General features: G+C 38.3%; 1 protein-coding gene across 2 annotated transcripts in view; it reads right to left on the minus strand.

Annotated features, from left to right (window-relative positions):
* Prpf39 (pre-mRNA processing factor 39) overlaps positions 1-3322 on the minus strand; it is a 32272-nt gene extending 28950 nt beyond the window's left edge. The window contains exon 1 of one of the 2 annotated variants that reach the window (XM_015491162.2): positions 3163-3322. Coding sequence is in view for 1 of the 2 variants with exons in the window: in XM_048798629.1 (XP_048654586.1) it covers positions 3163-3189 (27 nt within the window). In the remaining variant the exon portion in view is untranslated. The remainder of the gene's footprint in view (positions 1-3162) is intronic. The other variant, XM_048798629.1, reaches the window with a different exon arrangement.
* Between the last annotated feature and the right edge of the window lie 9645 nt (positions 3323-12967).

Here is a 12967-nt window from a genome sequence, read left to right on the forward strand (position 1 = left end):
GTCTACCAGTACATACAGATATAGTACACCTTGAGACTTAGAACACTATCAATTAACTGACAATTAACAGAGTCCTTACCCATACTAAAACCTGGCCTATTACATTCATAACCAAATAGAAAGTGGAAAATGCTTGGTCACTAGACGACAACACAACTGAACTAAAGATCCAACCTCCCTACTTATTAAGGAATTCTGAACAAGTTATTTAATCCTTTTAAACCTCATTCACAACATAATCACACATACCTTGATATAAAAATTAACTAACCCCTTCTTTTCATTCATACTACTAATATGTCGGTTTAAGTAGTTTTTATATCACCTCCAGACTGCTGTTTTCAAGCTGCAGATTGTATCAAACCAGTTTCTAATTGTAAATGCAAAAACAAATAGTAGACAAAATCAGAATACACAAACACATTAAGGGCATATTGAATGCACAATTCAACTACTGATTACAGAGTTGTAATGTTACATGTACATCCTTTTTATGGGTTGCAGTCAAAAAAAAAAAAAAAGAAAAACACTACTACACTATAAACACTACTGCTACAGATAAACAAATATTACTAGAATATTTAAAGTTAATGAGAAAGGAATCTTGATTTATTCACTGTTGTGTTTCTATAACCTACAATAGTGCCTGGTGTGTAACAGCACAATTTCTCTGAACAAGTAAGTGACACATCCATTCCTAACTTAACTTTCCAAACATATTAAACCTACAATATTCTTCCTTACTGCTGTTTCCAGAGCACATTATATTCTTCATGCCTAAACATTCTTCATGCCTTGGCACATGTATTTCTCCAGACTAACAAAATTCCTTTTCTCAACTCAAAAAATCAATTGATACCTTTTTTTAAACTATATTACACTTTCTTACAAAAATCACATAAGCATAAAATAATAAACTACAGAGGAAAACATGACAAATTATAAAATACTCAGAACAGATACAGTTCTAAAATCACACATTTAACTTTTAGTATAGTTATGATATACATTAAACACCTAACAATTAGCATGCCATCTTAAAATTTAAAAGGTCTTTGGGAAGACAACTTAAATAACCAACACTCATTTGATGAAATATGAGACATCTAATTTAATATAATTCATTTTTTTACACTCTGTATGCCTCTTACACCTGTAGCGGTAATCAAAACTTATGCCACTGATTATTCTTTTTCATGAACAGAATATATAAAAATCCAAAGTCATTACTAAAAGTCCAAGTCAAGAGTGTGGGTACTGCGGGGCGCGATGGATGGCACACATCTGTAATCCTAGCGGCTCAGGAGGCTAAGACAGGAGGATCATAAGTTCAAAGCCAGCCTCAGCAGAACCAAGGCACTAAGCAACTCAGGTAGACCCTGTCTCTAAATAAAATACAAAATAAGGCTAGGGATATGACTCAGTGGTTGAGTGCCCCTGAGTTCAATCCCCACTACCAAAAAAAAAAAAAAAAGANAAAAAATTAAAATTAAAAAAAAAACAAAAAAAAAAAAAAAAAAGAGTGTGGGTGCTGCAGATCAACTAACTAGCTTTGCAATCCACAAATTAGTTCTTCCTCAGCCTTAGATAAGCCAATTAGATTTCAGCTGTAAAAAAAAAAGGGGGGCTACTATAACCATTGGTTTGAGTACCTATTTTTAGAGGCTAAGTATAATGTTCACAGATTGACCTTTCTGATTTCCACATATTAAACACTTAATATATCCTAGAAACTGGATCTTGTATATAAATCTGCATCATCTCAAATCTTTGGGAAAAAATTATCACTGGACTACAACTACTACTTTCGTCCTTCTTTGGCTATTAAAAAAGAAAAAAAGTTCTGTTTTACCCACAACTATTAACATAGCACAGAAGATTCTGTTCTTTCTCTTGAAAATGACACACAATTTTTATCATTTGACTTACAAAATTCTTTATCTTAAATATTCAACTATATATTACCAAATATTCTGAGACTAAAAAAATTCTGCTTTTTTATGCTCATTGCAATTATCTCATACACCTACTAATTATCCTTCTCTAGTCAGCCCCTAATTATTTCAGAATTCACAATCTAAAAACCAGTGGTCTTTAGTATAACTTCTTTGTCACTTTATCCCTACAACGAGAAGAGTGGAGTTCCAACTTTTTCAACTTTAAAATGAGGTTATAAACCTGAAGGGAGGAGGAAACCTGTCAGTAGTTGCTTGGGTTGTTTGTTTTTCCAATCCATTTAAAACTGCCACAGAGCCCAAAACACTTAAGTTCCAATGTAAGCTCCATACTTCCCCCAGATGAGACATTTTCTTAAACTTCACCCTTTCCAGCTGTAAATTTTAAAGTATTTTTTGAACAGATTAAAATCAGTTGCCAAATACTGAGCCCTCAAATACGGAAGACCCCATGAATGCCAAACTAAAAAGTAACATAAAATTATATGGTATTACAGAATCATCAACAATACATTTTTTAAAAAAGAAAAAAATACATCATCAACAATACATTAACAGTACCATTAACTTCAAACATTATTTATTAATTTCAAGATGTGATTTCGGAGCGAGAAAAACACTAGTTCCTGGTCTCTGATTACGAAAGGTATAAACACTCAGATTCCTTTACAAGATCCTACTGGGATTTTCCGTGCCTAGTTTTTGTTTCTATCCTACACAGCCCAAAAATCTCTGGCTGATCTTTGGGGTGCTGTGACCCAAGGCCCCAAAACTGTTGCTTCTCCAGTTAGAAGGCGGAACAAGGCACCCAAATGCTTTATTAACAGAAGTTGTATTACACCCTCCTAATCCTCCGCGGCACTAAAGAGCCCCCTCCCATCCTCCCAGCCACGCTGGGGGAAGCGAGGGTTCAGACTTATCCCCAAATCTCTTCCTCAATCCAGTGGAGGCGGCCCACGCTTCCCCCGCCAGACTAACCGCACTTCTCAAGAAAAACGTGCAGTCTAAGAAAAGAAACCTCGCACTGCTCCACCCAACAGGTGGGACGGAAAAAGGAATGAACAACTGGGCTCCAAGCCCAAGCCAGGCCTTAAACAGGGCGGGAGAGAGAGGCCGCGGGCCCGGAGCGGCCTGAAGCACCTCAGGCCCCTTCCTGATCAGAGTCCCACCTCCTCCCGCCAATTTCGACAGGCAGGTCTTGGCTGACCTGAGGATGGATGCCACTCGATGCCATGAGCCGAAACCTGGGCCAACCTAGCTGAAGATGGCACTCCCACCGACTCAGTCCTCACAGCCACACAGTCGCCACCAGAGATACCTCCGCCTCGTCGAGGACGCAGTGCGCACGCGCAGGTATCCGGAGGCGAGCGAGTCACGTGGTCGCAGCACGCAGGTCTCGCCCTCCGCGGGATCCGGGCGGCCGANCCCCCCGCCCCACCCCCGCGAAGGCAGTGTGGTTATTGGGGATTTTCCAAAGCCAAGGGGTAGGTTTAGGGCCTCCCACCTCCCAGATCTTGCAGATACGGCCCTGAGACCCCCTTCGCACTCCACCCCCGCGAAAGTAAAATATCGGTATTCTTTTTCTGCAGTTTTTCTAAGGTTTTTCTAATTACCCAGGCTTTTTCCTTAAAAAATTTAGCTGAAAAGAGCAGAAATTAAGCATAAAACGTCCAAACTTCAAGATGGTAAGGACCATCCCGTCCAAGTTTACCGGAATTTAGGGGTTTGAAAAACTTATTAAAGGATCTCTGTAAAGCTATCCTCTGGACAAAGCGGGGCAGGCAGTTTTATGTTGACGGTCTTAGCAGACCTCTTCACTTGTACCTCCATCCCCATCTTTTAAACAAGTTATTTTTCTTTTAAATCTGATCTCTCTCCATTTAAGATCCTGCCTCAGTTGTGCAAGTGTTCAGTCGTCCCTTACCAGGCAGTCTTTTGTTGAAGGTTCAGTAATATCACAACTGGGCTTTGTTCTCTAGAATCTGTCTACCTCCAGAAATGTTTCTCTGCAAGACATTGTTCACCTGTCCAGAACTCCATTAGTCATAAATTCTCTCATCAGCACATTTTCTTCCAAATATCAACATTAGAAGATATTAGATGCTGCCTCTCACTTTCAGGAAAGTTACAGCTTTTCCCTTTCCATTTTCCTCTTCTACTCTTCAAGTTAACTTTTTTGGTTTCTCTGACAAGATAGCTATGCTTTTTAGAGATTTAATCAACAGCTTTTAAATGTTTACTTGGGGAAGAAGCAGTCAAGGGAGTGAGATACCTAGAAGCCAGGCCCCAGTCTGTGAAAAGCACTGTTAGTGGCCAAGGCACAGCCTTCTCTGCTTTTTTGATTTCTCCAATCTTCCTAAAGTGGCCTCAAATTCTTACTAAGTAAATAAAAATAAATAATAAATAAATAAGATTATTTCTGAGATCCCACCTCCTCCAATAACCGTTTTGTAAAAATCCTCCTGCTTCTTGAACTTTTAGTGACTGGAGACTTATTTCCTTCATCTTGTTTTCAACATCTTTCCTTTTAAGCCAGTGCTGTTGATTTCTTTCTCTCCTTAAAAATTTACACTGGTTTCCCTCACTGTTTATAAGGAAAACCTAAACTCCTTAGCATGGAACATGCAGTCTTTCATGATCACACTGTAACACTAGTCCACTTTATGCTTTGAATATAGCTCTTGCTGCGCTGCCACTACAGTTTATTTTTTTAAATGGGCATGTTTCTTTCTCTTCCTCTCTCCTTGCTCCCCTCGGATCTCTCCCACTCCATAATCTCAGAGGAAACTGGATTACCTTTCTTCCCCATCCTAGGCAGAGTTATCTGTCTTTGAGTACACACCCACCATAGAAACAAAGTAATTCAGACCTGGAGTTGACACCAAAAGATCTCAGAAATGAGTACCTACCAAATTAACAAGTGAATTGCAATTCCAACAGAGAACACATGGAATGTAGGCTTGGAATCACCTCTTTAAAATCCCCCTGTTCCTGCAGGTGGGCGGAATCACAACCTCTGGGATGAGAGTCCCGTTTCTCCTTTGCTAAAAAAATCTTGATTTAGATATTCCAACTACTTTCTTTCTAGAATCCTGGTTGATAAAATAGCAAACTATTTCTTGGTATATCCAGGATTAATCAGATTCTCTTTCTGGGCTATTTGGTACAAGGTTCCTTTTTATTCTCTTCAAAATATATCATGCAATGAAAAACAACCAAATGGTTCATTTTATTTACAGAATACATTTGCTTAGGGAATGGAATTTGTTAATTAACCTTATACATAAATCCATCACCAAATGAATTGTGATGTTTCTTCTATTAGGAACGTTCAGATTCCCATATTTAATGTTTCTCCTTACAGATAAAGCAAGTAAAATTAAAATGGTGACTCCAGGACATTTAAATTCAAATGCAGGGCTGGGGTTGTGGCTCAGTGGTAAAGCGCTCGCTTAGCACCTGCGAGGCCCTGGGTTCGATACTCAGCACCACATATAAATAAATAAAGTAAAGGTATTGTGTCCAACTACAACTAAAAGATAAAAATATTTTTAAAAAATAAATAAATAAAATAAAAATAAAAAATTCAAATGCAATGCTAAGCTTATTTCCTTCCCTCTATTCAATCTTTAAGACTTAGTTCAGGGTTGGGGATGTGGCTCAAGCAGTAGTGTGCTCGCCTGGCATGCGTGAGGCCCAGGTTCCATCCTCAGTACCACATACAAAGATGTTGTGTCTGCTGAAAAATAAAAAATAAATATTAAAATTATCTCTCTAAACAAAAAAAAGATTTAGTTCAAATGATTTCTTCTGAGCTAAGTGTTTCTGAGAGACATTTATTTGGGTCCCATGTTACTCCTATTTCTGACTAGTTAATTAAATTATTAATTTGTATAACATCTTTACATCTATAGAACTGGCAGGTTTAGTTTTTCCATTTCCCTATTCCAGGTTTTTTGTGTTCTCTTGTGATAGGTTTATAAAGTAGTCTGTAATTGATCTTAAACTGAGCAATTATCAAGGATTGTGCTGGGAAAAGAAAGACTTACTTAGGGCTAGATAGCTGAGTTCCAGGCACACTTCCTTCTAACTGATCCTGTCGTGGGAAAGATTTTCAGGAATAAACAGATTCTGAGAGGAAAAGGGGAGTCAGTGTGAAGCAGACATTTTGTGACCAAAGGCAAATAGCAAGAGTGTGGATTCTGGAGGTGGGCATGAGCAATTCTAGCCTAAAAAGCCATGACCTAATCCACAGGGCAGAGCAGTCCAGCCCGTGTACCCTGATGCTGAGAGCAAGGATCTGTGGAACTTCTTAGGTCTTTAAGTCAAAGTAATTCCATTTTGAAAATCAGCACCTGACCACCCAGGCATGACCTTCTTGTTAGGCCGGTCCACAAACTACCGAAACCACAGCAAACATGCTAAGTAACAATCACAGGACCAGATGGGTTATTTTTTAACTACTCCATTGTACGTGACTATATTGTTAATAAGTTGTTTTTTTTTTTTTTTTTTCCCAGCAGGCTGCTGCGCCTTGCAGAAGGGCAGCCTGGCACATATTCTCTGTCAATAAACCTTTGCTTAAACTCAGAGATGTGTCTGTTGTGGATATTTGCACCAGCTACCCTAACAGAACTAAGGATTTCTTTTCTGCCTTTGCATTAGTGACACAATGATCCTTCTCACATATTCAGATATTTTAGGAAGAAAACGGGCAAAATCTGAAAAGTGACCCAAAGACTGCATGATCCACAATAATAAAAAATGAAAGGATTAACACTGTAACTCCATGTTTTTGCCAAGAAATCCCACCACTGTTTAGTATTTTGTTTTTAGGATATTCTTTTAAAATCCATTATAACAGAAATTGCTTATCTTTAATTAAAGTTGCAATAAATATATATGGTGAATCCTGTAGTGGCCAATAAATGCATGACTCAGATCCACTAATATAGGAAGCATAATTATTTATGGCTCCAGATGTTGTGCTCTGAAATCCATCACCAATTTGTGTCAGGGAAATTCCTCTTGTGAACTACTTCTAGCCAATGACATGTCCCTCAGCAGGGAGAGTTAGCCTGGCTCATTCTTGGGACAAGTGGGTCTCCTCTGAAGCAACTTTGGCTTAAGGATTCCTGGACAGACTTGTCAAGAAACTTCTTTCCTTCCCTTCCTCTCACAGCGGTGTCAAAAGTATCCTCAGCACCACGTAAAAAATGAATGGGTGGGGCTGGGGTTGTGGCTCAGTGGTAGAGCGCTCGCCTAGCACATATGAGGCACTGGGTTCAATCCCAGCACCACATAAAAATAGAATAAAGGAATTGTGTCCACCTACAACTAAAAAATATATTTTAAAAAAAATGAATGGGTGAAATAAAGGTATTGTATCCAACTATAAAATAAATATATATTTTTTTTAAAAAGTGTATGTCTGAATACTCTCTCAGCTTTCTCCAACCCTAAATTCCTTCACAGGCATTTTCCTCCATTAATTGTGTGCACTTCTAATGTCATGTGGCATCTGCTTTTTGAAGGACCCAGACAAACTCAAAACCTAATGAACATAAATGTGACATTTAATGCAGCAGTTTTCTCTCAGTTGATTACATTACTTTCCGTATATCAGTGACTTCTGCAGTGGACATTTTTTCATTTTGGCTTCGTCACTCAGCACTTCTGTGTAGGGAGGGCATTTTCTCATTCTGAACTAGAGCCTAAATCCAAATGCAGAAGCCAAAATAGGCAAATATTTTCCTAGCTCCCCCCTCCGCCCCTGGCCACCACACACACTTGCATAAAAATACAAAAATAGGAACATTACTTGGGCTGCTTCTGCCAAGACAACCTATCCCATACTGGAATCAAAAACTCATTTGGTAACATTTAGACTCTTTTGGTGATGGTTTATGCAGCTGGAGCAGCTACATGTATTCTTCAGAGGCAATTTAGGAAACAATTTTGGGCCAGCATCCAACTTGAGAGGAGTGTGTGACATCAGTTGTGAAAGTTTTGGTGGCTGTGCTCTGCAAGGATGACAGCAGTGTCTTCCCTAGGACAGCCCTGCAGTGCAATTTAGACATTCTTTCTGGCTATCTAGTCTCCCATCCTCACAAAACTGTGTGTAATGCTACACCCTTTTTACAAACCTCTCTTTCACCTAAAATAGGTGTGTGTGTATGTGTGTGTTTGCATACACACATAATATGCACATATAAGAATCATGAATGAAACAGAGATCAGTATAAGAATAGTTGCAGATAACAGTTACAGAAATAGAAGGAAATTATATTGGGCATAACAAGAGCTGAAGGCAGAAAAATTGCAGCTAGTATTAACACATGCTTCTGATACTCACGGCACACAAAGTGTGTACCAGTACACACAGTATGAAATGATTGACTATAGCCAATTAGGATGCATCCCTCTGAAGGTAAAGCTCTGAATGGAAGTCTGAGATGGAATAATTATTTATACTAACTCCAGAGGGCTTAAAGTGAATGGACAAAGAACTCTATTTCTAAATTCTCAACTGAAAGCAGGAATCAAAAACCAAGAACTTTCTTTATTGGTATGGAAATAGCTTTTGATTCTTCACAAGTCATGGGATCAAAAGAGCCAAACATACCCAAAAGTTTGGGCCCAAAGATTACCAAAGTACAATATCAATTGAATTCATACTCTTTTCAGTTATCTTCTGTCAATATTAAAGAAGAGGAAGACACCAAATAAATGGAATGAGCACAGAGTAGAATACAAATAATTTGAAATGCCCTGAATTAAACCTCTCTCTTAGCCTCACTTACCCATCAGAAATAGGCTCATCTCTCCAGTCTAAAGATACAGTCCCTGTCACATTTAGAAATCTGTTTAGCCTTTACCTGAGAGAGTTGTGATACAATAGGCTGCAAATTTCCTCATTCCCCATTCCCAACATTCTTTTTTTTTCCCCTAAACTTACACCAGAATCAGATACTAGTGCATCATGAGTACCAATAATGACAAACGTCTACAGCAAGAAAATCAAGACATTACAAACTTATGCTGACAAAAAATGTGAGAATACATGAGAAAGTATATGTGTGTATATATATATATATATTATATATATAGTTAGATAGATAGATAGATATACTTACGTAAATATATATGTGTATATATGTATAAGTTGATTCAATGTGCTAGTGCAAACAGCCAGCAATTGTTCTAATATTTTCTTTAGTCAAAATGTGGGCATAAACTCTGCATGGACAACTTTCTTTCTTTTGTTTTTTTTTTTTAATTGGTTGTTCAAAACATTACAAAGCTCTTGACATATCATATTTCATACATTTGATTCAAGTGGGTTATGAACTCCCATTTTTACCCCGTATACAGATTGCAGAATCACATCGGTTACACATCCACGTTTTTACATATTGCCATACTAGTGACTGTTGTATTCTGCTATCTTTCCTATCCTCTACTATCCCCCCTCACCTCCCCTCCCATCTTCTCTCTCTACCCCATCTACTGTAATTCATTTCTCTCCCTTGATTTTTTTTCCCTTTCCCCTCACATCCTCTTATATGTAATTTTGTATAACAATGAGGTTCTCCTTCCATTTCGATGCAATTTCCCTTCTCTCTCCCTTTCCCTCCCACCTCTTGTCCCTGTTTAATGTTAATCTTTTTCTCATGCTCTTCCTCACTGCTCTGTTTTTAGTTGCTCTCCTTATATCAAAGAAGACATTTGGCATTTGTTTTTTAGGGATTGGCTAGCTTCACTTAGCACAATCTGCTCTAATGCCATCCATTTCCCTGCAAATTCTGCATGGACAACTTTCCACTCACCTATAACTATGTCTCCTGAGTGCTAGCAACATTCCCTTCAGAAAAAAAAAAATAAGAAATACACAGATGAAGGGCAAGACAGCATTTACAATGTTGTTCTCCTTGGCTGCAGATGCTATGGTAGATTCCTCCTAGAGGCCGTGATTTCAGCAGTAATACAAACATTTTTGAATGGCAGAGATATCATCAGATCACAGAAGTTATGGTTAGAAAAGGGGAGCTGACTTACAGTTATTGAACTGGCTGGTGTGTTAGTCAACTTTTTATCTCTGTGACCAAAATACCTGACAAACACAATTTAGAGGAAGAAAGGTTTATTTTGGGATCATGGTTTTAGAAGTTCATATGGTTGGCTGATTCTATTGCTCTGGGTCTGAGTAAGGCAGAATATCATGGCAGAAAGCATGGTGGAGGAAAGCTGCTCATCTTATGGTAGCTAGGAAGCAGAGAGTGCCAGTAGCCAGGGACAAAAGATAATCCCCAAGGGCATGCCCCCAGTGACCTACTTCCTCCAGCTATGCACCACCTCCTCACAGTTACCACACAGTAATCCATTCAAATTATTAATCCTTCAAATGGACTAATCTACCGACTAGGTTACAGCTCTCAATCTAATAATCATTTCACCTCTGAACACTCCTGCATTGCCACATTTGCTTTTTAAGGAACATTTCACATCCAAACCATAACAGATGGTCTTTATTTTATGGAGCAAACCTCTCTGATTTCACGAGGACACAGAACTGACAAAAAGTTGACTCTGCCGAATAAAATTGGCCAAATCGAGGCATAAGAAGATATTTAAAAAGTAGAGAACTATATCCCTTAATTGGAGGAGCTCCATCCATCTCCCATTTTAGCACGGTAACTGCTTATGACAACAACCATAATTTCTGAATGTTGTCATAGTCTCAATTCCTCCATAATCTCCGAAGGCCTCCCAGCCCCATCTCTGAACCTGGTTGTCTTTACCTTCCAAGAATATGGCCCATTCTTGCCTTCAATTCTCTTTCACCACTATCAGTATTTGTTTTCTCAGTTAATGGTATCACCACCCACTTACTTGCTCAAATCAGAAGACTGGTAGTCATTCTAGTCTTTTCCTTATTTCTTCAGTCCAAACACCCAATCTCTTACCAACTCCTGTCAATTCTTGAAATGCTTCTTGAACTTGCCGAATCTGCTCCATCTCCACACTTAACCTTAGGTAAGGCCACAGGCATTTTTCTCCTAGATTCTTAAAATAGTCTCAAATAATTTTTTGCTATGTTGAATATCGCCCCATTCAAATTCCTGGGCATAGCCAGATTAATTTTACTTCACTGTTTAAATCTTAGTCTTGACTTCCTTTAGCAAATCCAGATCCTTTTCTTTTTTTTGGGAGGTGGGGTAGGGGTGGGAAGTTACCAGGGATTGAACTCAGAGGCACCCAACCACTCACATCCCCAGCCCTATTTTGTATTTTATTTAGAGACAGGATCTCACTGAGCTGCTTAACCCTTTGCCTTTGCTGAGGCTAGGCAATCCTCCTGTCTCAGTCTCCTAAGCAGCTGGTATTGCAGGCGTGCACTGGCAAAATCCAGACCCTTAGGTTCTCCTTCTGCCTGTTAACATCGCTATTTTGGTGGGGGAGGGGTACTGAGTATTCAACTCAGGGCACTCCAACCACTAAGCCGCATCCCCAGCCCTGTTTTACATTTTATTTAGAGACAGGGTCTCACTGAGTTGCTTGGTGCCTCCCTTTTGCTGAGACTAATTTTGCACTAGCACTCCTCCTGCCTCTAGGATTACAGGCCTGTGCCACCTCCTGGCTACACATCTTTATTTTCATCTGGAACCAATCTACCGCTCACTTTGAAACGTGGAAGCTTGACTTCTTCATATTCTTTATCTCTGACTTTGCAGGCACTTAGAATGTGCTTCTTCATTCTTTTCTCATTGTTTAACTCAGTCTTCAGAGATTATTTAAAGTGTCACTTATTAAATATACCTTATTTTACCCCATAAGCCTAGGTAATGAATGATATTATTTTATTTTAAAACCATGACACATATATTTATTATGGTTGTGTTAGTTGTAGACTTGGAAAGTCAGGCATATTATGTTCAAGATTGAATTAAGGTTCTGTGCTAATTAAGATATACGGAGCTGGGTGCGGTGGAGCACACCTGTAATCCCAGAAGTTTGGGAGACTGAGACAAGAGGATTGTGAGTTCAAAGCCACCCTCAGCAACAGCAGGTACTAAGCAACTCAGTGAGCCTCTATCTCTAATAAAATACAAAATTGGACTAGGGTGCCCCTGAGTTCAATCCCTGGTTGCCCCCCACCCCCTGGCAAAAAAAAGAAGATATAGGGAAAGATTATATATTATATATTATTATAATGATATATTATCATAGGGATTAATTTCTAAAACAAATAAGGCCCAGAAAAGTCTATATTCTTCACAGATAATGCTGCAAAAAAAGAATAATGTGAATGCAAGGAAAACGTGTATGAGAATTATTCCTTCAGGTCAAGGGTTTTTCACCTTTAATTAATTTCAACTGCTAAATCAACTGGAATACTACACTCTGAATAGCTTTTGAAGAAATTGCTGCATATATATTTGCATGTATTTCTACATTGCATATGTACTGTTCTTTTTAAAATATTCATTTTGTTGTGTTAAGTATATATATATATATATATGTATATATATATATATATATTTTTTTTTTAAAGAGAGAGAGATGGATTTTTTTTTTGAAAGAGAGAGAATTTTTTTTTAATATTTATTTTTTAGTTTTCGGCGGACATAACATCTTTATTTGTATGTGATGCTGAGGATCGAACCTGGGCCGCACGCATGCCAAGCAAGCATGCTACCGCTTGAGCCACATCCCCAGCCCATATATTTTCTTTTTAACATTTTCAGTTATCATACAGCAAAGTGCCCAATTCCAGAAGTTGAATCATAATCTGTTCAAAAAAATTATGGTAATCTCATTTCTATTTGCCAATGACTGATTTAGGGTAAACACATGAATCAGTTCTGGATGTGAGACATAAAGAGAAATTAACTGTTTTTGTAGGCGAAGGGGAAATTCATTTTAGATGACATTATTTGAATCCTGATCAAGTCAGATTTAAAGTCCAAAATTTTGACTTTTCTGCTACAAGCATCAAGAAGTTTCTTCTT

This window comes from Marmota marmota, unplaced genomic scaffold (genome assembly GCF_001458135.2).
Source record: "Marmota marmota marmota unplaced genomic scaffold, marMar, whole genome shotgun sequence".
NCBI classification, from domain to species: Eukaryota; Metazoa; Chordata; class Mammalia; order Rodentia; family Sciuridae; genus Marmota; species Marmota marmota.